The 25,112-nt window shown below is 51.5% G+C and overlaps 1 protein-coding gene across 9 annotated transcripts in view; it reads right to left on the bottom strand.

The window, feature by feature from the left end:
• The window catches only part of MEGF11 (multiple EGF like domains 11), a 332,393-nt gene that overhangs the window by 39,074 nt on the left and 268,207 nt on the right, over nucleotides 1-25,112 (bottom strand). For all 9 annotated transcript variants that reach the window (XR_004320355.1, XR_004320356.1, XM_032480910.1 and 6 more), the window contains exons 9-10: nucleotides 21,838-22,050; nucleotides 14,877-15,051 (exon numbers count right to left, since the gene is read on the bottom strand). Coding sequence is in view for 7 of the 9 variants with exons in the window: in XM_032480910.1 (XP_032336801.1) it covers nucleotides 14,877-15,051; nucleotides 21,838-22,050 (388 nt within the window). In the remaining 2 variants the exon portion in view is untranslated. The remainder of the gene's footprint in view (nucleotides 1-14,876; nucleotides 15,052-21,837; nucleotides 22,051-25,112) is intronic.

Genomic DNA, 25,112 nt, shown 5'->3' with positions numbered 1-25,112 from the left:
AGAAGCACACATGTGGAAGGTGCTTTACTGTTTACAAAGCCCCTTGCCAGGGCAAACACCTGATCTTTGCCAAGCAGAGTGTCAGCCCTGGGCATCTACATCCCCGCTGCCCACCCTCCTTGGTCAGTCCCAGCTCCAAGGGCTCAGAGTGGGACCCCCCCCCCCAGGTGGGAAGCCTCATTTGTGATTTTCCAGAGAGAAAGAGTGACACGTGGTCCACAAGGCAAAGAGAGAACAGCCTGGACTGAATGCCAGCCACAGAGGCCTCTCCAATGCACAGCAAACCTCACTGGACCTAATTAGTGTGTCACTGATAAAGCAGCAACTGACAGCGGATGCATGTTGGGGGGAAAAAACTCTGCATAAGGCATGAGGAGCAGAGGGCTAGAGAGATGAGAGGGAGAGAGGGATGGAGGCCACGGGTCACACCCATCCCCATCCCTGCCTTCCTGTGCCAAGAGGGTAATACCCAGGGCCTGTGCAGCTGAGTCATTCTGCTAGGCTCCCATAGAGGATGGGTGGAGAATGGCTCAAAGTTAGGCCTGAAAACCCTATGTCTCTCCAACATGAATAGGCTGTCAGTGATCTGAGGCTGCTCTGTACAGTTGTGCAGGCTGTGCACTGCACAAATCCAGAGGTGCCACTCATACGGGAGTCATCATAATCTGTGGATATAGTACATTAGTTTTTGGCAGGTGTCAGTAGAATGTCTTGAGAAAGGAGTCTTTTTTTCTAATTTTCACAAATATGCTATATAACTTTGACCCCTCAAGAGGTCTCTCAAAAAGGTGCAGACCCCTTCTAATAGTTCCCAAACAGATACCAAGACATTTCAGGAAGACCTGAGACGCAGTGGGTATGGCCAGAGAAGGACATTTGGGGTCAAGTTCAGACCATATCACTTACTGGCTGCATGACCTAGGGTCCTCCTGGAGGCAGCTGCTGGCCTGATAAAACAAAGGCTCTTTTCTCCCCTTCCCTCCCCCTCCTCCAACTGTCCCCTCGGAGAACCTCTCCTGAGTTCCCAGAAGGCATCGCAGGCTAATAAAGGCTTACTAAGCACTCTTGAGAGGTATTTGTATCTTATCAAGCGGCTCCAAGTCTAAAGTCCCTAGCAATGTTCCTGTGTGCAGGGTACGTGCATTGTGGGCAGCACCTGGAGAAGGGGGAGCAGAGGCTTCGGTCCTCACTGCTGTCCACACCCCTTCACCCCTACAGACAGGGCTGACCCTTGGCTTTGGACAGACTGACCCATCCCCAGTGCTGGAGACAGGAGGAAGAAGACTCAGATTTTTAACCGCTCCCTTAGTGCCAGCTGGTACCAGGCACTTTTGGTCCCTTTTCTCCTTTTGTTCTTATAACAGCCCTGCAGGGAAGGAATTACCTAGAGAGAGGACCATCCTGGAGAGAGGCCAGACCGAGGCCTGAGGGGTCAACTTGCCCTAAGTCACACTGTAGGAAAGGGGCCGACTGACTCCACAGCCCAGTCTCTTTCCTCTAGACCTGGCTGCCTTGACTGCAGACAGGACAGCAGTGACAGGGACCCCAGTGACCTGAGCACCTGCCAGATGCGAGGCCCTGTGCTAGGTGCTTTTCTGCACATTTGCTGTTAAATGTATGCTGACAGTGGAGGCAAGAATGGCTAATAGGGGTTTATGGTGGGAATTCTTAGGGAGCATTTGTATCTTACATCGGGAGGCTCTTGAAGTCCAAAAGCTTTCAAGACTTGAAGGAATAAAGCTAAGATGGTGGAATAACATGGGAGCGAGAGTCAGACTGCGGATTGTGCCAACAGTCATCAAATAATGTATATCCTCCGAAGGAGAGAACGCTGGTTCAAGTGATGATGACAGTGATGATGCTAATGCTGGTGCTGATGCTGCCGGGGGAGGCAGCCACAGCACACACACAGGCCGGCCTCGGCTCTGAGCTAAAAGAAAGGAGTTTCCTGTGACAGCTTCACATTCCTGCTCCTGGCTTCACCTCCCTCCGCTTCCTCCCCAGGACTGAGCCCAGTCAGAAGCCCTTGTACATTCTGGGGGACTGGGTGGGTGGGGATGATTCCAGCCTTCTGGGCTGTGCTCCCTCAGAGGACAGAATGAGGCTTCCCTGCAAAGGCTGGGCTGGAATCTTCAGGACTTTTTGAGCAAACACTGACAACACATGGCCCCAGTCACTCTGTATTAGGTTTCATGATTTCCCTAGTGGGCTTTTTTTTAAGCTTTTTTTTTGGTGGGGGGAGGTAATTAAGTTTATTCATTTATTTTTTAGTGGAGGTACTGGGGATTGAACCCAGGGCCTAGTGCATGCTAAGCATACACTCTACCACTAAGCTACACCTTCCCCCTGCTCCCCAGTGGTTTTAAAAAGTGCTAAAAAACATTGCCTCTAAACTGCTGGGAAAGCTCTTGCTGGGCATTGGGGAAGGCCCTGTGAGCATTTAGAGGGGTACGTGAGTGGAACGGGGAGCGGGGCAGGGGCACAACATGAGACTGTAGCCTGGGAGGGGTGGGGGGGCTGCCTCTCTACTTCCAGGTGTTCTGCAGGCTGTTTTTGGTGAGGCTGTGTGTGTGTGTGTGTGTGTGCGCGTGTCCGTGTGTGCGTGCACAGTAATACACACTGCTGACGTACGTCATGTGAAAACATACGTGGGCCCTATGTATACCTATACATATGCTTTGCAGTGTGTGGAAGAGCAGGTTAGAGATAGGATTTAGGCTTGTTGTCCCAGTGTCCTGGTTTGGATGGTAGCTGATAGGGTCCCCCGACCATGCCTCGTCCATGCAGCGTGTGACTTTGGTGTGTGTCTTGTGTCAACGGTGTGACAAGTATGGGGTAAGCTTAGCACTGGCACGCCGAAACATTTGGGCTGATCCTGGTCGTAGAGCCTCAAGGCGAATTCGATCACAGTGGCTCTGAGCGCAGCATGCGTGGCATGGACATGCCGGGACCACGCTGTGGGGCTGTTGGTATATGTGCATGTGTGCTGCAGAACCCAGCTCCTCTGGGGTGGCAGCTGGGGGGGGGTGTGCCCAGGGCAGTGGCCTACAGAGCCCAGGGCTGACTATATTGACAGTGACGATGTCCCAAGTGGGAACAAGATTGTGGGGGCAGAGGGTCCTGCAGGGGCCAATGTTGGGTGTTTACTAGGGTCCAAGCAAAATGTGGTACATTCATGACTTGGGAGATGCTTCTAAAGGACCTGGGAATTTATTCAAGTATTTACTGATCACTCTGTGCCGGGCCTGTGAGTGGGCTGGGGTAGGAGGCTGGCGGGATGGGGAAAGGGATGAATCAGGCAGACCTGCCCTCCAGCAGCTTTCCGTCTAGTAGAGAGGGCAGAGACATCCACAGTGTGCCACCAGACTGAGCATGCCGGTGTCCTATGGAAAGGCTGTGTTCTGGTGGGAAGAAAGCAAGGAGGCTTTATGAGGAGGCGGTCACCGAACTGAGCCTGTATGGGCACCTGGGCAGACTCTGGCCAGCGGGACACAGAGCAAGGGCATCACAGGAAAGGGACAGTAGGAACAAGGGTACGCAGGTGAGGCTGTGCATGGGTGGGTGGGTGGGTGGGTCTCCAGGGTAAGGCAACCCATTTAGATTTTCTGGAGCACCAAGGCTGAAGGCGGGCAGTGGGACAAAGGCCTGAACTTTACCATAAGGCAAAGGCAGGTTCCTGAGAGCAGTGTTCCAGCCTGTTTTTAGGAACCCCCTCCCCCAGAGGCCACTCCTTTCAGTTTGAGAGGTTGAGAGTCTGGACTCAGGCAAATCCAATGGCTTATCGACTGTGGAATCATTTTTTAAAAAGTTATAGATTGAATTCAGAGAAAGGCCAGAAGTTGAAACCTGAGAGGCTTTTACTGGGAAACAAAGAAGGAGTGGAGGTGGAAAAGGCTGCCGTCCCTCCCTTTCCCCAACTCTAAATTATCCAAGTCTTTATAAAGCTCATTTCCTCTGGATTTTTCTGGGCCTCAGAGGTGTCTCAGCCAAGTTCCCACAGAATGCACCATCACCACACATAATATGGGCCTGGGATGTGCTCCCCATTTAAGAACCTGAGGTTTGAAGGGAGCTCAGTTCAGACCTCCCTGCAGGACCAGAGGAGTCTTCCGGCATGGGGCAGAGCCTGTCTGGGGCTGCAGGCACGAGGGAAAAGAAGGGAGCAAGGCCTGGGAGGGAGACGGGACCAGAGGGGTCTGTCCTGGCAGCATTTGCCTGGAGAGTGTTGTGGCTGTGTGTTTGAGAGCGGGGAGGGCTGAGCTGCTCCGAGCTGTGTAACCTTGCCATGACTGGGTCCTTGTGTGTAAAGTGACAGTGGTGACATCTAACCTCAGAGGGCTGTGGAAACTCCTAAGATGATGGGTGAGAGAATTCTGTAGTGGAAGAACTGTGATGCAGATGGTTGTCATGGTGATGATGGCACATTCCATCCACGCCGCCACCTGGGAAACTGACACCTCCCCTCAGCTACATGATGGATACCTGGTTGCCCCATAGTTGGACATCAATCCCTAATTCAGCTCTTGTGGCTGGAGCACCCCCGTGGCCATGGTTAAGGTTTCACCCTGGTGTGGGGCAGTGAGGATCACTCCGGGTTTGTCCAGAAGAGACAGGTCACAACTGAAGCCCGCGGGCTCTGGAACCTAACTCTTGCCTCTGACACTTACGGGATCTTGGGTGACTTTATTCCCCCTAGTAATATTATGGTAGAATTGACAAACTGCAAGTTATTAACCTCTCTGTGTCTCAGTTTTCCTTCCTGGAAAATGTGGATTATAGTAGTACCTTCCTCTGAGGGTAGTGATGAAAATTAAATAAATTATTCTACGTAATGTTCCTAGAACAGTGCCTGGCCCAGAGGAATTGCTATAAAATGCTTTTTTTTGGGGGGGGGGTTATTACATGTGGCCCATGTGAGCCCGAGGCCCACTGGGGATGGAAGAAAAGAAACTTAAGACCACTCTGTGCCACTTTGGTAATGCTTGCCCTGTTTCACTCTCACACCTCCCTGCGAGGCCCTCCACTCACTGCCAGGCGAGCAGAGACTCAAGAGGTGAGCCTGCTGGCCAGCAGCTCACCCAGTTGTGGGGCGGCAGGGCTGAGATTCAAACTCAGGGTTCCCGGACTCAGAGCCCACGCTCGTCCCACTCTGCCCAGCAGACTCCACTGAAGAACCACGGGGAGTGATGGGAACCAAAGTCTGTGAACACCTGCGACATGCCAGGTTCTTAGACTGTGACGTAACCGCCCCCCCCGCCCCCCCCAAACAGGGTACAGAGGTCAAGTGCAGCGCCATTCTGTCATGGCCCTGCTCGGGGACTGCAATGACACCCTCTTACCTGCAGGGTTGAGCACCGGTCCCCACCCCGGCTGCAGGGCCCAGCCTGCTCTGCTCCCACTCTGGGGCCGTGGGGAACCCGCACCCCGCTCTCCTGGGCCTGTCTCAGGGAATTAACACTCCTGGCAACTTTCAGGAGAGGCGAGAACAATTATTTACCAGTGTTTTTGGAGAGAAATTTTGAGGTGTTTTTTTTCCTTTCATTTATCTCCATTGTTAGTCTTCCTATTAACCCCACCTTGAAGTAATTTATTCATGACCTTTTTCTGCAACATCTTTCATTTTCTAGACATAATCACACCTTCTGGCAGGAATCCCTTCCCCTCCTGGGGTCTGTAATTACTCCTGCAGATGGGATTACTGGTGCTAATGACTAAGGGGGGGAGATGGCTGTGGAGGGGCCCGGCTGCGTGGGATTTTGGAGCTTGAGGGCAGGGGTGGCAGGAGGAGAGTGGGTTTGACCTTTGTCCCAGACCCACAGCCTTGGTAGGGGAGTTAGTCTGCGACTCGGGGCCCACGGCTCCCATTACATCTCCGGGCGCACAAACCTGAGGCTTCTCCAAGCCTTTCCGACAAAGTGTTTCGTCACGGCTCCCATTACATCTCCGGGCGCACAAACCTGAGGCCTCTCCAAGCCTTTCCAACAAAGTGTTTCGTCTCAGCTTTACACCAGACCCAGGATTCAGGGAGCAAGGTTTGTGCCCCAGTTTGCAGAAGATAAAGTTAAGGCACAGAGGTGAAGGGACTCAGGCGAAGTCAAATAGCGAGTAGGCGGCGGAGCCAGGGTTGGAGCCCAGGTCTGACTCCCTAATGGCCCCTGCTCAGCACCGACCTCCCGTCCCCGCACGGCTGTCCTGAGGCGAGCTTGGCCTTGGAGGCTTAAGCCCTGGGTTCTAGGCCCAGCTTGAGGTCCTCTCAAGTCAGGTCATCTCGGACAAGACTTGTAACTGATCTGAACTTCAGTTTCCTCGTCTGGGAGATAACAGCTAACAATACTTGCCCAGTGTTCCTCACAGGAGAGCCAGGGGCACTAACAAACTCGAATGTGAGACAGCTGGGTAAATTGTAAAGCACTGTCCCACAGTAAGGGAGGGAGGGTCACAGCCACCTCCCCTTAAAGACAGAAGGCGGGGGGTCCCAAAGCTCCAACTGAGAAATGAGGTTTCTGGCATTGTCCTCTCTCCTGGGAAAAGGCCTGAGAGGGTGTCAAAGCTGGTTATTTATTTACCACGACCCACAGCCCTCCCCTCTCCAGACAATTTTTGTTTGCGGTTGAAAGTGTAGGCTCTAGCCTCAAACAGCTGCAGGCCCAGCTCCTGGGGCCGTTTACCAATGAGGGCAGGTTACCTCAGCTTTCTGAGCCTCAGTTTCCTCATCTGCAAAGTGGGGATCCTAACAGCTCCTACCTACAGGGTTGCTGGAGGGGATGGAGAGCAGAGTGCCCCACCCAGGCACACAGCATCCCCACTTGGCTGGCCCCCTCCCCCAGAACTTTGGGGGAAGCTCCTCCAACTCTGGCCCCTCCAGAGTCTGTGGGGTGGCCAGCACTGGAAGCCGGCAGGGGAAGAAACCCATCAATGCCAGAGACTTGCACAAAAAAAAAATTGGGAGTGTCTAAAGCATGGACGCTTCAGACCTGCCCCACCCGCTTCTCCGCTGCACACGGGGAGAGCTGCAGGCTCCAGGCCTGAGCCCCAAGCCCCAGCTCCAGCCCCAGCGACGAGGGCACTGATGAACACACGAGGAGCGAGGAGCGTGGCAGGGAGAGGGTGGTGTCCCATGCGGAATGTTTATTTTGTAGAAGAGTCGGAACGGGGTCCCAGATGGGGAAGGCTGGACTCAGCCTTGGTGACATAAAACCAATTTTCCCTATTTTCCTCTGTGGATTAATTGCCAACATGATTTAACACTCTGGTGACACCCTCATCCCTCTCTGCCCTGGGAAAAATCAGTAGGCTCTTTGCTCTGGGGACAGCAAACTCATGAGATGGAGGTGAAGGTGGAAAAAGCATCAGATTGGGAGCTAGGTCCCTTGCTCTCCATCCTGGTTCTGCCAATGATTTGCTGTGTGAGTTGAGATAAGTCACGTTCCCTCTCTGGACCTCGGCTGCCTCCTTTGTAAAATAAGAGGGTGCACTAGGGGAGCACTGAGCACACTTCCAGCTCTGCCATTGTGAAGGGTAATTCCCATTTTGTGCTCACGTGACCAGGTAGGGCAGGCATTATTCATCCGTATTACAGATGGGAAACTGGGGCTCAGAGGCTTGAGCACGTTGCCTAAGGGCACACGGCTACTGAGAGGCAGACTTCTGATTCCCATCCAAGCCTGTCTCACCCCAAAGTCCATGCCTTTGCCTCCAGTAAGCATCTCTAGACCACAACATAAGGAACCTCAACAATCATTTATTGAACATTCACCACATGCCAGGCTTTTTCCTAAGCATCGTACATATCTTATCTAATTCAGTCCTAAGAATAACACTAGAACACAGTGCCATTATTCCTCCTGTTTTACAGATGAAAAACTAAGGCTTGAGAAGCGCAAGTAACTGGGCCAAGGCCACCCGGAAGGTGACAGCAGGGCTGGGACTTGAGTACTGGACTGGATGTGTATATAGGTTTATAGTTTTGGACCATTTTCGCTATTTTGCCCCAGCTGTGCGCCTCTGCTCACACGGGTGTGGCAGCTCGGGGGTGAATTCCTCACCCCCAGAGCAGCAGCTGGGAAAATCTTTTACTGTAATAATTAGGAACCTAGTCAATGGTGGAGGGCAGGGCATGCGAAGCTGGTTTTCTGGTTGTAGGGCTAATTGTCCGCAGAGCTCGGTTTGACGACGAACAGAACAATTAGAAGAGGAAATGCACACACACTGTATACACGTCACCTGGCTCTAATTTTCAGTGCACATTCTCTTCTCGTCCCGCAGCTGCCCTGGTTCCCTAGTTCCAGCTCAAGAGCCGCACCGGAGGGAGACGTGCACTTTACCCAGCTGGTGGGGGGAAGGCGGGTGTGTGGGGGACGGTCACGCCTTTAAAGGACATCAGAAGACTTGGAGGGAAATTCAATCCCTGCTTCACTGATCTGGATTTTTGTAACTCTCATCCCCCTCCTGCCTTCACCTGCCTGAGCAGCTGAGGTTTGCATATGACCTACCGACAGCACGGAGAAAGGGGAGAAAAATGTGGAAACGAGTTTGTTCATTTGGGTGATGGAGTGCCCGCTCCCTTCGCCAGCATGCAGGGTTCAATAACGGCAGACAGGGCTTCAAAAAATTGCAGCATAAATAGATGAGCCCTTTAAGGTAATAGAAATTCTGTCATCCAGGGGAGAAATATAGTCCCCGAATCCCAGGGGAGGGGACGTCTGGGCCCCTCCCCCACCTCCCATGCTCCCTGTCCCCATTATAGCCAGAGCTGAAAGGGAGCATCTGTGCTGAGGAAAGACCAGAGGGCCCCTTATCTCCCAGCCACACGGGCTCAATGTGGGGAGGAGGTCTGGGAAATCACGTCTTTGTAGCTCTGGCAGTGACCTCACAGGCTGTTCACTCCAGGCACTGAGGTAAGCAACAATTAGTCTTGGAGCAGCGGAGGAGGCCTCATCAGGCTGGCCACCTAGGTGAGGCCTTAATTAAGGAAAGCTGGTCAGCAGAGGAGTGTGGAGGGGCTGAGACACTGGCCTTCTCCCCCCCTGGTGAGAAAGTCTATTCGTGGTTCTGTGGCTGCCCCAGCAACCCTGCAGCTCCCAGCCAGGAGGAAGTTTCAACCAACACTACTCTCTTCCCCTCGCCCCTGTGTTCCCCAGGTGGGGGACCCCTTGGGGTAAATACAACAACAACAATAGCAGTGGCAGCATCAACAGTAATAATAATGATGATAATAGCTAACACTCGTTGAAACGATTACTCCTATGCCAGGAGTTCCAGTTACTGTATATGTATTAGTTAATTTCATCAGCCCAATAATTCATTGGACTTTATTATTATTACCCTTTCACATATGAGAAAACAGAGACTCAGAAAGGCTGCATCTCGCCCAAGGTCACACAGCTAATCAGCAGTAAAGCTGGTATCTGAAGGCAGGGAATCTGGCTCGAGTCTCTGAGTAGCACCACCATACATCAGGTAGAAAGAAGGTCATGCCATTTGCCCAAAGAACCTGAAAATGATGTGAGGGGACAGCTGCTCCAGTCCCACTGTAGCTTCCTGTTTTATCTGACAGACAGAGGAGCCAATGGGTGGATTTAAGCTCCATCCCTGCTGGCAAGGCCCCTTTGAGAAATACCATGAATTTCCTTCCTATAAAGGTCAGTCCTGGAAAATTCTGCTAAGGGAACTCATTGCTTTTCCCAAGATTTTCATTCATTTCAGAGTGTACTGAGCAAGATATTCCCATGGTAGGCATGAGGTGGGGGCAAAGCAGCAGGAGGTGCAGGGGTGAAGGGAGACAGACTCTGAGCCATGTGCTGTGGGAACAGAGCAGATGGAAGAGTTAATTCTAAAGTGAGGGATATTCAGGGAAGGCTTCATGGAAGAGGCAGCCTTTGACTTTAGCCTGAAAGGCTGAGAAGGATTTCCACAGACTGAGGTAAGGACAGTGGGGAGCACATTCGAGGAAGAGGGGAAAGCTTGAGAAATAGCACAGACAGAGGCCCAAAGCAGACACTGTGTTTAGGGAAAAGTGAATTATGTGTGGCCACAGCACGGGTAGCAGAAGATGAGCTTAGGGTGGACTAACTAGTTTTAAGGGCCAGTTACAAATTATCAGGGTTTGAGTTTTATTTGGTGAGTAATGAAAAGCCATGGACAGGGGTGATGGGACTCCAACATCCAAGTGGAGATACAGCTCCGTTTACTCCCCTCAACCACAATTCAGCTACTCCCTCCTCACTTCCTGCATCATCCCTCTCTTGGACACTACCAGGATTCTGCCAGGCTGAGATCCCTGTGATGTGACCCTCACTCTGACTTCCCCTCCGTCTGTTCACCCTGCTGCTCTGACTGGGTGAGGAGGACCCTGGGCCAGAGCTATCTTGGAGCAGAGACTCGTTGAAGCTGTCCAAGGTGCTGAACCAATGCCACAGCCAAGTTTTAGTACTTCTATTTTGATGACTGGCTCCCACACCATTGTTTCTCTTGGACAGAGAATTTCATTCCCATTTTACAGATGAGAAATAGAAGTCCCAAGAGTTAGAAGAACCCAGAGCTAGGAACTTGGTTTCTTGCCTTTCAGCCCAGGGCTCTTTTCTCCTACCCAGCAGCCCAAATGCAGTCCAGCCATGCATACCATGAGTGATCCCATTGCTGCTGCCAAGCCAACATATAAAATGCCCAGATTCTCCTCCAAATGCATCCCTATGTTCATTTCCCCAAACACTGACAGTTATGTCCATCCCACAGTGCATAGTGCATCTTGGGACTGACCATTCAGGGTGATCCACCGGGGTGGACCTGCCTGCAGCAGCAGCTTTGCATATTTATGGCTCTGCTCCATTAGGAATCTCTGGGCATAACTCATCTTGACACTCTCCTTGGAAGGGAGTGCTGGGCTTGAGGGAAGCAGTGTTCCCCCACTACCCTCATAGTTTACCAACAATAACTACCAATTTACTGGACATCTACTGTCCAGGCACTGAGCCATAAAGTTTCCATTTGAAGTTTCTCACTCTCACGGCTAAGCCTCCTCTTAACAGATGAGGAAATTCAGACTTAGGCAGGATAAATGACTCGCCAGTAGGTACGGCAGGGTTTGGAGGGCCCAGATTTGAACTCAGATTCGTGTGGTTCCATGGTGACCTGTCAATCAAAGTCTACCATCTAATACATGAGAGGTAAGGTGGCTCCCACCACTACTGGCTTTGTGATCCTGAGCAAGTCACTTATCCTGTTTGAACTTCAGCTCTCATTTTCAAGTTGAGGAATGTGAAAACGCACCTCTGTGGAGCTCTTGTGAGGAGCAGAGATGAAGCATACAGCAAGGACTCAACGAGTGTTTGCTGCTAGTGTGAATACGACTCTTATTGGGCACAGGCTCTTAGAAGGCTGGATGGGTATCTGATTAGCCTTTCCATACCTCCAGCTGCCCCCCAAGTTCTTAGCAGAGAAAATATCCAGTATCCTGGGAAGGAAGGAGAGAGTGAGGGCCAGCACACACAGACTGCGAGGTGGGCTTGCGTCTGCCCCATATTCTTGTGGCCTCAAGGGATGGGAACCACATGGCCAGAGCAGGCATGTCACGGGGCCCCTGCGGGTGGTTCTGCACTTCGTCATCAGCGCCCCTCATGTTTATGCTGGGCCCGAGGTCATTCTCAGCCCTCAGAAACTCTGTTTTCATAAAGGTATCCCAACATCCTCCCTAAAGAGCCCTTGGCAGGGAGAGTTCTGGTGGGACAGGACAGCTGGGGATATGGCCTCACATCCGTCATCCCTCACCAACAGCAGGCAGGACCGATGTGGCTCTCACTTTACAGATGAGGAAACTGAGGCCTAGCAAGGTAAAGTGACATGTCCAGAGTTGCTGAGCCTAGACTCAAGGTCCCCAAACACTCAGAAAAGGGCTCTTTGGCTCTTTTAATTAGTCTCTAATTAATTGCCCATCCCAAAAATCTTTCAAGGAAAAAGGCAGGTGCATAAATTCACAAACCAACTCGACAAGTAAACGCATTGCTAATTATCATTGATTGTGGGACATTTCGGGAAGGGTCTCAGCCTAAGTTTGCCCTGCTAATGGTTCTGACCCCCGACCCTGACCAGAGCTGGCTAATTGCAGGAAGTTGCATTCATTGAGGGGCTGGGGTTAGGGCAACAGTATAGTTTCCCCCTTGGAGCCTGGTGCGTGCAGGAATGAGTTACACGGGATGAGAGCAACTGACTATTCTGTAATCACTTTGAGTAGCTCCCGCTCAACACCCAAAAGAGCCCCAGAAGAGCCTTTCTAGGTATAATGAGGCTGGGCAGGAGGAGATGGATGGGAATTCATCGGGTCTCACCAGGGCCACTTGGCTCACAATCTTTCTTAGCCTCGAGCCCCAGGCAGGTGGGGCTCCACAGCGAGATGATTCCTCAAGTGCCAAGTCCCCCAAAGTTCAAGGGCAGGAAGTCATCTGCATCCCAGATGGGAGGAAGAGGGGCAGTGGTCTGGCCTCCAGATTGCTGGAGCCCTGGCCTGGGGGCAGGGGGCCCACAGACACTATTCTCTCTCGGAACCCCCGCCTTTACCCAGGGCCTGGATTCCCCTTCTTTTGAGGAGCAGTGACTAGGCAGGCAGTTGGGGGTGGAGAATGGGGAACAGGGGGGCCCGCAGACAATGTATACAATCAGATTATAACACCCTCAGCGAGCCACCCCATCCCCTGGCCAACACACACACACACACACCTTCTTGCTCCTACTTTCCCTCATTTCCTCCCGAAGGGTGTGTTTCCTGACTCGGTCTGTAGAGTCTGCACAATAGACCAAGTTAGGAATCAGTCAGTTCATCTCCTCCTGCACACCCACCCTTTACACACGAGGGAACTAGGACCCTGAGGGGGAGGCCACTTGCCCGAAGTCACAGAACTATCCCAGTAGCCAAGCTGGGTCTGGGTGGGGAGGTCCCCCCAACAGTCTGGTGTGGTCACATCACCTCGACTTCAGTCACCTGATCACTTGGCGAGGTGAGATTTTTAATCCCAAGCCACTACTCATGCCTACCCAAACCCCAAGCCTTGGGCACTCCATTTTTTTCCTATGAAAATTATGGACAAAGCTCACACCAATATAGGTAAATTAGAAAGGAAACCTGCAGGAGAAACAGACTTCTATCGATTTTGAAAAGGCCACTGGGGTCCTCTTCAGCCAGTTTTATCTGCATTGGGGAGAAGGAAGAGGGAGCCGAACAGAGTTCCGTTCTATAGACCAGGGGCAGCCTGCCCACAAAGCACACTGTCACAGGGAAACCCACCCTCCCACATCGTGACAAGGGCTTCCTTGCAGATCAGTGGATCTTCACCCTGGCAGCACACCCAGACCAAATTTATCAGCAACTCCAGGAGGGGGGCCCGGGAATCAGTGTTTGTAGAGCTCCCCCAGGTAACTCCAGTGCGCAGCCCCAGTTGAGCACCAGCCCCTCCCTACACAAAGTGAGGCCACCGTGTACACCAGAAACTAACACAACATTGTATATCGGACATATTCAATTAAAAAAAAAAAGTGAGGCCACCGGTCAGCCGCATCGGCATCACCTGGGAGCTTGTTAGACGTGCAGAAACGCAGGCCCTTCCTCAGATCTACTGGATCAGAACCTGCACTTTAACAAGGCCCCCTGGTGGTTTCTGAGTTCACTCAGGTCTGAGAAGCACTGAGGCAAGGTACTCATCATCTCTACACCTGACAGCAACTCTGCAAGGCAGGCGTTCCATTCCACAGGTGAGGAAATCCTCAGACAGGGTAACTCACTGGCCCAAGGTCACACAGTTGGTGAGGAGGACTGCCAGGATGTGACCCCGGGCTGCTTCCAAAGGCCACACTTTGTACCACACAAACCACTTCCTACAGCAGCATAAAAAAAAATATGGCCACGGGGGTCCCCTGAATGTTTGGGTTCTCAGACCTGCAGGGCATGCCTCACCTTTGAACAGGATTTCACTTCCAATGTCAAGTTCCCTGGAATCAATCCTCATAAAGACCAGCATAATTCATGAGGAAATACGAATAGTAAACAAACTCGTGGGGAAAAGGTTTACTCTCCTTAGTAATCAGAGAAATGCAAATTTTAGAGCAACACGGAGGAGCCATTTTCTGCCTATATAATTAGCAAAAATTAGAAAAAAAATAAAGAATGTTAGCAGAGTTGTTTTGAAATAGGTAATTCATACACGGCTGCTGGTGATGTAGATTTATATAACCCTTGATGAAAGTAACATGGCAACACGCATCAAGGGCCATAAATATATTATGCCCACTGACCCTGGGAAGTCACCCTAAGGAAATAATTCAAAGGAAGGGGGAAAAGCTGTTTGCAGGAAGATGCTCATTGCAACCTTTGCTGTGAACATTGGAGACAGTTCAGTATTCAGCAGGATGGCAATAGCTGAGACACCTGGGGGTCCATCAGCTCCCGCAGAGTCCTGCAGCCATTTAAAATGAGGATTAAGAAGCCCAAGCAGCAGATGTGGGTGAAGGAAAGCCAAATATAAAACTGTGGTTATCATGCGCTCTGCGGTTATTACGATGGGAAAATATTGTGTGCGTAGGATCTGGACAGGGAGGAACTGGGTACGAAGAAAACTAGTGTTTCAGGGTGAGGGGACAATGGACAGACCCCTGGTTCCCATTCTTTTACAGTTACAAACCCCAGCAGAACTGGCCATTTGAGAAGAGCCTTGGTGGCTATCCAGTCACAGACTCGATCTCTGAGGGGGACACGGAGACACTCCCATTCTTCATCCCTGGGCACAGGGCCACAGTCCCTGATTCCACCTGGAAGTGGGAGGAGCTGGCCCCTCCTCTTCTGGGTGGGGGTGGAGGAGCAGAGAGGCCACGGGAGTCCCCTCCCATCTTACCATGAAGCCCGGGGCACAAGCGCAGCTCCCAGTGATGCTGTGGCAGTCGGCGCCGTTCTGACAGATGCAAGGCAGCTGGCAGCCATCGCCATAGTAGCCAGCAGGGCAGGACTCATTGCAGCGGTGGCCAGACCATCCCGGCTGGCAGGTGCAAGCTCCAGTTACTGGGTGGCAGCTGAGCAGACGAGAGAAAGACGAGAGGACTGTTTGGTCAAGAATGTGGCCATGTCCCACCCTCTGCCCACCCCAAGTCTGGTCCGCCCAGGGCAGCAAGATTGAAGGACCTCTGAGGTGCAATTGCTTATTGTTTTGTTTATTGGTCAGAAAAATACCAAGGTCACGTGGTCTTATTAGCCCCAAGAAACTGAGGCTCACAGTTGTTCTGTAAGTTCCCTGAAGTCACACAGCAAGGGAGTGGCAAAACCAGGTCTCCTGACTCCCAAACACAGAGAGACCAAAGCGGGAGGCAGCCTCTTCAGCCCCTTCCCTTGCGGACTGTGAGGCCCGGAGCTTCACCAGCCTGCCCTCAAGGCAGACGTAGAGCATGCCCCAGGCACAGGAGCGCTGCAGTGAGATCGCATACGGCAATCGCTCTGGCACTGTGCGTGTTGGAGAGGGCGCCCTCCATCTGTGCTTTGCCGGGGCTCTAAGAGTGAGTGAGATTGTCTCCATCCCTTTCCTGTCCGGCTCAGATAAAGAACTATTTGCCTGGAGCAGAGGCTGTCTGGCATGACCTCTAGACAGTGGGGCAACCCCCGGGCTGGCAGTGTTCTGATCCAACAGCCGATATCCACACATGATCAGAGGCAATAAGGATGTGGTGACCATTTTCTTCTCACGGCTTCTGCAGGGAGTGTAACTGACGGCCGGCCCCTGCTACTGTGTCTGAAGTCCACCACCACATTTGCTCAGGGGTCACACGTCCCCTGGACCATTCCTAGCTGGAGCACAGCAGGGTTGGGAAGGTCAACACATTCCCGGGAAATCTGGAACTCCTCTGACCGGGCAAGTTTGTCTTAACCATCAACCCCCTCCATCTTACTAAACTTCCTTAGAACTGTGCTGCAGTCTAAGACTTTCCACCCAAGCTTCCTCCCCGCTCTCCTTCACAAAGGTCCGAACTGCGTTGCAGTCTGACGCTCTCCCAGCCTCCCCATTTTCCCTGATGGCTCTTTCCCTAGTACATCTCTTGCACTTGGCATCTGCTTCTGGGGGAACCCAGACTAACAGTCCAGAGAAGACGCTGGATGGTAGACAAGCCTCACAGATTCGCCGTGTCACCTGCCTCTCTGTTCTGGAGTCCAGCTCAAGGGATGTGGTAGAAAGTAGTGAGCGCTGGGCTGGCGACAAATCTTGGTTCTGACAAATTCCACAAGGCTGTGGGCTTCGTCTCCCTGGGTCACTGGTGGATCCCCAGTGCTTGGCTCATATTCAACACCCAAGTAAGTATTTGGGAATGAATAGTACTTTCACTATGTGTAATTATTTTCTGTGTCTGTTGACTTGTTTATCAGGTCTCCCCACCAGGCGGCAGCTCCGCGGGGGAGGGCCTTTTGTCCATTCCACCTCCGTATTGTCCCCCAGGGCCCAGCAGAGTCCCTGGCTCGCTGCAGATGCTCAACACACATTTGGCGAATGAACAAATGAACGAACTAACTGTGCGAGGTCCAGCCCAAGCCATTTCTCTTCTGGGAGCCTTGATTTTCTCGTGGAAAGTGAGGGACGGGCAGGAACAGACAGTTCCTGAATAGTAAGTGCGAGGAGCCAATAATCATTTTGGAAAATGTTTAGTCTCATTAATCATCAAGTCAAAACAGCAGTTAGATATCACTTTTTCGTCTGTCAACATGGTACAGTTTTTTCTTTTCTTTTTCTTTTTTTTTTTTTTTTTTTTTTTTTTTAAGGGACAATACTTAGTGCTGGTAAAGGTTTCTGAAAAACAATTTGGGGTTGTGTATCAGGAGTCCTAAAAATATTCAGACCCTTTGGTCTTATAATTCCATTTCTAAGAATCTATCCTAAGGAAATAATCACAGTTGTAGAGAAAGATTTATGCACAGAGATGTTCCCTGAAGCATTATTTATAGCAGAGGAAAATGGAAGCAATTTAAATAATAATAAATAGGACGTGGCCGGGCTATTAAAGCACCAGGCACTCTACACCTACATTTCTAAACTTCAAGTAAGCCTGTGAGCTGGGCATGGGCGCCTCTATTTTTCAGACAGTGCCCGGGGGCGTATGACTTGCCCAAGGTCACACAGGCTAACTCAGCGGCAGCCGAGATTCAAACCCAGGTCTGTCTGTCTGGCCGTGTTCTGTCCACTGCCTCACAGCACCACCGACTACGGGGTGCTGGTTAAATGAATTACGGCAATTCAGATGAAGGGACGCTAGAGAAGCATTCAAATGTTTTCCAAACTGTTTAATGATAGGACACAAGGGGAAGTGAAATAAGCAAATTACATACAATGTCATGATCTGAAATATGAAAAAAAGTGATACAGACATTGATGAAGAATGAGCAAGTTATAAGCAAATGGCTTTTGTGCTCACCTCTGGGGTGAGAAATCATGAGTGACTCTGTTTTTTCTTTAAATGTCTATATCTCTCTAACTCTCTCAAACTGAGCATCTATTATATTTATAAATAGATAAAGAGCAATAAAAATTATAAATATGTTTTTAAAAATGCGTTTAAGGGATGGATGTCTGAAAACTTCCTGACCTTCATGGTTCCAGAAAAATTTCTCCTTGGGCCCCACACCTTAAGGGGAAATAGCGGCCTGAATGGGTGCCACAGAGCAGGGGCCCCCCACTTAGGGGTCCTGACCCTCAGCAGACAGTTTTGGGGCACTCCTCTCTGTCCCAAAACTCGAGCACAGCCCTTAGGCATGGCCTTTCCATGCTCCAGCTTTCCAGGGGCCTCCTCTGAGGCTGTGGTTTAGGGTCAGAGGGACTGGCTTGGTCACACTCGTGGGGACTGCCATGCGTGGACGCAGAAGTGACCCAGCAGCATGGCTGCAGTGATCAGCTCTGCCAGCCCCGGAGATCCTGGAAGGTCTCAGCCACCCTTCTGCCCTTCTCTTCAATAGATCCTCCGGTTCCAGGTCCTTGCTCGGGTGTGAAGACCACCCTGAGAAAAGCATCCTACATGCACGGAGAGCTGGGGGATGCCGGCCTCTAAGCTCTCCTGCGTTTCTGGTTTCCATCTCAGCCGCCAGCTTTTTGGACGCTTAGGGTTGTATCTTGGCACCAATTTTATTTTTTACTCTGAGAACCAGAAAGCACAAAACCAACTCTGAAATCACTTCTTTCTCTCTCCTTCCATGTCCCTAAAATTCTGTTTTAAAAAACAAAAATCTCAATTTTCTCAATTTGATTACTGGGCATTTATTTTAAAGACTTCAAAATCCCCTTGAAAAGAGGGTGGGGGAATGACGGCTGACTCAGCGATTATGGCTGAAAACTGCTGTCCCCAGACTCTCTGTACCTTTAGTACCTTTGTCACCTTCTCCCTCTCCCAGGTGTCCCCTGCTCCCTGCTCCCCTCCCCCTGGTGGTGGCAGAGCCATTCCCTTGGGTCGCATGGTGGGCAAGTGACTTTTGGTTAGGCTCAGGCAACACTTAAACACACTGGTGTCCAGGCTGGTTCGGTGTGCTCTGTTTTTTTTTCCCTCCCCTTTCTCCCATTTCCCCCAGACATAGATTAATCACAAGTTAATAGGAACCGAAAACTGAACAATACAGGAATCTTTTCACGGTGGATTTTTCTGCCATTTTTTTCTGGCTGCTCTGAGATTTCTATCAATGCAGCATCTGGTGGCTAAATCGAATCTTTCAAAGGTAATCCACGATCATGGCTGCTGGAATTCGTCTATGACAATCCAATTGTGGAGGGGACATGGGCAAGGTCTGAGACAGGCGCTTACTTTCTCAAGGTCATTCCTTTATGAAGGAGGACGCTTTCTTTGTGTGTGCTACAAAGCGTTTAAAAACGGAATGAAGTGTTGGGGAATTTCACCAGCCACTCCTTCCTTCCCTGGGCACGTGGGTTCGACTTCTTTGAAGCAGCCTCTCCAGAGGGGCACAGAGCAGAGAGGGACTGGGGCTAGATGAAGAGGGTTTTCTTTGGTCAGGGGTTGGGGAGTACTTTGCGTCTCTAGAAAAGATGCTCAAGGTCTTGCTTGCGAGACGTCCTGGTGGGGCTCGGCTGCAAGCTCTTGCAGAAGCCAGTGGGGAAAGAGGCAGGGCTTCTGGGGATCCCACACTCCATCTGTCAGGGAGTTAGATGGAAGCTTCACTTCCCAAGACCACAAGGAAATTTTTACCCCCACTGGGCTGATGAAAGGTTGACAGACATATTGGGAAACTGAGACAGAGAGAGAAGTACACATACCAGACCACTGGCTCAGTCAGAGGTGTTTTGAAGGCCAGGCCTCAGGGCCCCAGACCCACCCAGAACCTGCAGCTTAACTGCCTTGGGTTTAGGAGTCACAGTCATCCCGCTGCTTTTCCTGGATCCCAAGAGAAGGGTCCAGAATGGGACAAAGGCTCACGGGAGGAGAGGCGTGACCTGTGCCCACACAGAGGAAGAGAGCTGTTCTCTGCGTCCAGGAGAGCAAAGCCAAGTGCAGCACGAGACAGGTTCAGTGCGACCAGAGACTCTCAACCTCAGACCATTTTGCTTCCCCCCGACCCCATCCAGGAAACATTTTTGGTTGTTAGAACTCGGGGCTGTGATATTGCTACTGGCATCTAGTAGTAGAGACCAGGGATTCTGCTAAACATCCTGCAATGCACAGGACGGCCGCCCACAGCAAAGAATTATCCAGCCCCAAAGACATCAGGAGCGGTGAGGCTGAGAAATCCTGACTTAGACTAAAGCAAAACCTTGTGAGTGTTGGGGGCTCAGTCACGGGGGCAGTGTGCCAAGAGAAAGGGGTGAAATTTTTTTTTTAAATAGGGCAGGTATCAGCTCAGGGGGCAGAACCACCTAGATAGGGGAATGGGCTGTTTAAGATGAATTCAGCAATTCTTTCTCCTGAAGGTCTGCTCTGTGCCAGGCAACGGGCAACACTGAGGCCACAGAGATGGACAAGCCCGGGCTGAGGCACGGGGAGGTGGTCGAGCCGACACGGAGGAACCCAGCCTGGGCGGCTGGCTGCCAGGGGCTCCTGGAGCCCCCTCACCTAAGAAGCGCTACTGCCTCCCAACCCCCCAAACATGACACATGTTAAAGGCCGTAAAGCAAATAATCATCAATATTGAATGGGCTGAGACTAGCGACGGAGAAGAGGGAGTCCTTCCAGATTAATAATGCATCGAGGGCTCCTTCAGAGGAGGGATAAATTATGCAGGGCACGGTTGCGCAGGCACGGGAAGAAAACAATAGCTCTTTAATTTGGGGGTTGGCTGGATCTCTGTGGCAGGGACTCTCCCTGCATCTTACCTCAGCGGCAGCCTTGCTTTCTGTCCTCCCCTGGCTACCCCCTAGGGGTAGGGGGTCCTAGTGACAGGGTGAGGGCTCCCTACCCCTGTGGGGAAGCCAAGGGACCCCTATGTTTAGAGACTTGGAGTGCTCACCCTTCCTTCCAGACCAAGCCCTGAAGCCACCTCCTCCAGGAAGCCTTCCCTGACCAGCATAGGAGTCTCCTATGGTGCTTTCTGTACAGAGCCCTGGGTCACCGTTACTTGAGCCCATGCTGGGATCCAGCAGGTTCATGTATTTCATCAATTCTAAGATACACTCTCCCCTACATTTTCTGATGGATGTGTTATCCAGTCAATGGTATGTCATGGTTCAGTTTTGGTAGTACATTAAATAAAGCAGTGCCTCACTACTGGTGGTGTTTTGTATTTGAAGAAATATGGCAGAGGTGCTCAGTGTGTGGGTGCTCCAGGCTCAAGTTCCTGAGGGCTGGACTGGGGCCGAGGGACCCTTTATTACTTCCTCGCAGTTGGCCCTGCAGGCTCTCAGTGTTTGTTGAATGAATGACTGAGCAGATGAGTCCTTAAGTCATATTCAGGCCAGCTCCACTGGCTCAAGGGTCCCCTCCTAACAGTCTCCTTTCCTACCTTCTACCCTTTCGGGTGGCACTGCCCCAGCTGCTCAGCTCCCGGAACTGAGGACTAAGGACCGAGTCTGTCTAAGCCATAACACTTGCTAAGATGCCCCTACTTACGGTGACCAGGGGCTCTCAGGGGACATGTAGAGAATTAAAAGTTGGGAATGAAGAGGGATCGAGGCTAAGTCCTGGCTGTCCCAGAGACAGGAGTCTCAGTCTGGCCTGCAAACAGTCACAGCACCCACTGCCCCGAGCAGCCGGTCCTCCCCCCGAGCTGTCCTGCAGGCCTGAGGGGAGAAGGCACCTCCCCTCTCCCTTCACCGCCCTGATAAGAGGCGGCCACACACAGGGCTGTGGAAGTGCTTATCTGGGGCCTGACAGCCTCATTTATTCCCCAAGGGCGGTGCCAGGTGGTGCAGGAAGCAGGAAGCCAAGGAGCTGGGAGAGGCGGCCCCCGGCAGCTCTGGCTTCTCCACTTCCAGGAAGCAAGGGTGGGGCCAGCTTCAGCCCAGATAGCCCCAGGCACCAAAGAACACAGAGTGCAGGGAGAAGCTGGCCCCAAGCCAAGACCTTGATGAAAGGCCGGCCCTCTGTCCCGCCTGCTCCTCCACCCTAGCCGGGGCCTGCTGGGACAGCCCTCTGCGGGGCCCCAGGTGAGCCACGCTGGATTTTAAGGTCCCTTCTAATACTGACCCTCTGTGGCTCAAGCTCCCTGCTTCTGCCCTGGCCATCCCGTCCCCTCAGATAGGTGAGCGAAGGTGATCGCTGAGACCCCAGCTCTTTCACTGCCCTGCCTAGATGACCTGGTGAGGGGTGGGGGTTTGTGCCCTGACTGGCCCCTCTCCACCAGGGCCCACCGCATCCCATCCCCAGGCTCACCCGTTCCCCAGCTTGTACCTGACGGTGTTGTCGGCGTCACAGGGGCAGGGCAAGGTGCAGCCTGGGCCGTGCAGGCCCTCGGGGCACAGCCGCTCCTGGCAGCGGGGGCCTTTGTAGCCAGGCTCACACTCACAGGCACCGCTGGTGGGCGAACACTGGCCCCCGTTGTGGCAGTCACAGCGCTGGGAGCACTGGAAGCCGAAGGTCCCGAAGGGGCACTCCTCTTGGCACCTGTGGGACAGCAGAGCGGGGTGAGGCTGTGCCCCCTCACCTGCCCTTCCAGATCCATCCAGCATGCACCCCCTGCCTCCAGGCCTGGGCCTGCTGGGCTGCACCCACCTCCTCACAGCCTCCTCCGTCTTCCCTCTCCTCCTCCAGGAAGTACTCCATGGTTTAGTCACCCCAGTCCATTCCCCGCTCCATGCCAGTTCCCCTTAGTCCCCAGGACTGAGTTCATACTATCATATTTCATTGATTATAGGCATTATGTGTTTTTTAAAATTTTTTATTACAGTAAATATGTATAACATAAAATTTACCTTTAACCATTTTTAAGTGGACAATTCAGTGGCATTAAGTATTCACATTATTGTGCAACCATCACCCCCATCCATCTCCAGAACCTCTGCATCTTCCCAAACTGAAACTTCTGTACCCATTAAACAAACCTTACGCTTTTAAAATATATTTTAACGTCTCTGAAATCAGATTAAGTCTTATAACGGATGGCGTGTCATAGTTTAATTATCAGGGTTTTTCTTTCTTAGCAGTAAATACACTAATGATGCAACTTACAATTGGTGGCATCTTAGATTTGATGAAAAGGGGTAATTTTGTTTCTACTCATTCTCTGTTTTTTGAATCCTTTGGGCAGCGGTACAGTCTCCCTTTGTCATCCTGGGAGATGAGCCTCTTCTGCAGGGTGGGATTTCCCCATGAGTACAGAAGCATCCTCCTTCATCAGACCTCCATGACAGGGGCTATTTCCTCTTTCTTAGACTAGGGGGGTCCCCTCAAGGCAGGGGCTGAGCCTCTCCCAGCAGCTAGTGAGCACCCCCCCCCCCAAAAAGGAGGGCTGGGTCCCGTATGTGTCCTGCCTCAGCTCCGGCCTGGTACTTGGAGCTCCCAGCATAATGATAATTATTCGACTAATCAACTCACAGCCATTGCTTGTGGGTCCTCTGTGGGTGGGTGTAACCCCCACTGCTGACTGCCTGGCTTCCTGGATGCACCCAACACCCCTCACTTTAGCCCAGAAGCTATTTCCCAGGGGATGTAAAGTCATTGTCACAGCAACTGGATTCTGACAATTAAGGGGTAAACCTGGGGGCGTACGAGGTAAAAGAGATGGGTGAACTCTGCGGCTCAGAGACAAACAGAAATGGCCTCTGGACTCTGGGGTCTTGGATTATCCGTATCTCCACCCTGCTTCCAAGGTACAGAGAACAGGGAACCGACCTTACGGCTCTGATGTCCGCTTTCTTATCACCAAACGGGAGGATAATAACTCAGCCTCACCAGGTGTGTCAGGGGTGAATGAGAGAACGTGTGCAAACATTGAGAAAGGTGCCCCGTGCCCGGTGAGGGCTCAGTAAGAAATGTGAGTTCTTATTATTACCCTTGTTAATACTGTATTCTACAGTTCTCCTAACAGAGCCCTTCTGGCATGGAAAAGCTCAAAGGGAAAAACTCCAAAATGTTAACAATGGAGTGGACTTCAGCAATTATAAGTATTTTAATGGTTATGTTTTCCCATTTTCAGATTTTCTATATGCCTTCCACAATAATCAGGGCAGAGGGGAGCAATAAAAGATGTTTAAAAAAATATATAGCCTTTGATTCTTTATTAAATCTTGGAGAGTCCTAAGTTGGAACCAGGGTTCTCCATCGCACGCCCAGATCGTCTTCCTGCAAATTTTGGTGCATGTTAGCCAGTCTGGGGCACCATGAAGGGAGTGGACAGAAAAGTAGGGGAGGAGAAGGAAAGAGAAAGGGGGTGTGGAGAAGGGATGGGAGGTGGAGGACAGCGAGGAGGGACACCGAGGCAGAAGGGGACGACACCGAGCGTTGAAGAGCCAGACAGTCACCTTTTAAACTGCCAGCCTCAGAATGGATTTCCCAGAAGTCACTCAGGTTGCCTCTCCTGGGATGTCTCAGACATCAGGGGAAGAAACCCAAGCCCGGAGACACCTCTCGACCCCTCCCTTTCACTGGAGCATTCCTGCTGCCTCCCATCCAGCAGGACTGGGCAGGGCCCGCCGCCGGGACAGTGAGCTCCCTCTGAAGGGCATGTCCCCGCCCTGTCATATTTACAAAGTGACTGACTCCACAGCCCCAGAAAAAGAATCTGGAAATGAAATATTGACAATCTAATCCATTTACATAATCAGCTGCTTTTTTTTTTTCCTACTCACAATTTAAACAACTTATTTATTTAGAGATCAAGCAACGACTGCTAATGAATTTTACACAAAGCACGCTAATAACGGGGCCTGTGGAACAGAAGGGTAATCACAGCAGAAATTAGTTTTCTACTTAAACATCCTTCCTTTGCAACATATCAATCTAATGTGTCCGATACTGCCATTAATAACCAGATACATTGCTCAATTAAATTACAAAATGAGCTGCAAAAGCTTCGTTACGTTTCATGTTTAATTTGCACTGGATTCTGCCTATCCGGGGAGGCCCACGTTATTACACCCACTCAGCTTTAATATGCTCGCGATGATGTGGGGTGGGTTCATGCAGCTGTCACCTACAAAATTAATGGAGGCAATTTTACGAAATATTAAACACCAGGCAGCCCGTTTAGGGGGGAAACCCAAATGCTACCAGGCCCTTCTATTGAATTCTTCTCTGTCATTGATTGGCAAAGCTTACCAGAGGACCCTGAGGCTTCTGAGGTTTCTGTCTGCCTCGGAATCATAGGCTGAGCCCCAATAAGAGGCATTAGGGTTATTTCTCCATTTGGTACATCTTGGTGGAAATGGAGAGCGCCAGTGAGATAGGGTCTGCTGGTGTTGAGCGGTCAGTTGGAGCCCTGCACCCACTGGTCTCCAGCAGTGAGTGGGCTATATTCGCTCTCACGGGGAAGCGGCCGGAAACAAAGGGGTCCTGCTCTAGTTCCAGGGTCTTTCAGCTCCTGTCCCTACTGGCTCATCCTGAGCATTTTCTTACTGGGGGAGATGGTGAGGATGGGCAGGTGGGCTCAGGGCTTCAGTCCTGCCTCCCCTTCTGCCCCCAGAGACATGATCTCTGACACGGTTCATGGAGGGATGGGTCCCCAGATC

The sequence above is a fragment of the Camelus ferus genome, chromosome 6 (assembly GCF_009834535.1).
Source record: "Camelus ferus isolate YT-003-E chromosome 6, BCGSAC_Cfer_1.0, whole genome shotgun sequence".
NCBI classification, from domain to species: Eukaryota; Metazoa; Chordata; class Mammalia; order Artiodactyla; family Camelidae; genus Camelus; species Camelus ferus.
This window is presented reverse-complemented; position numbering and strand designations above follow the sequence as displayed.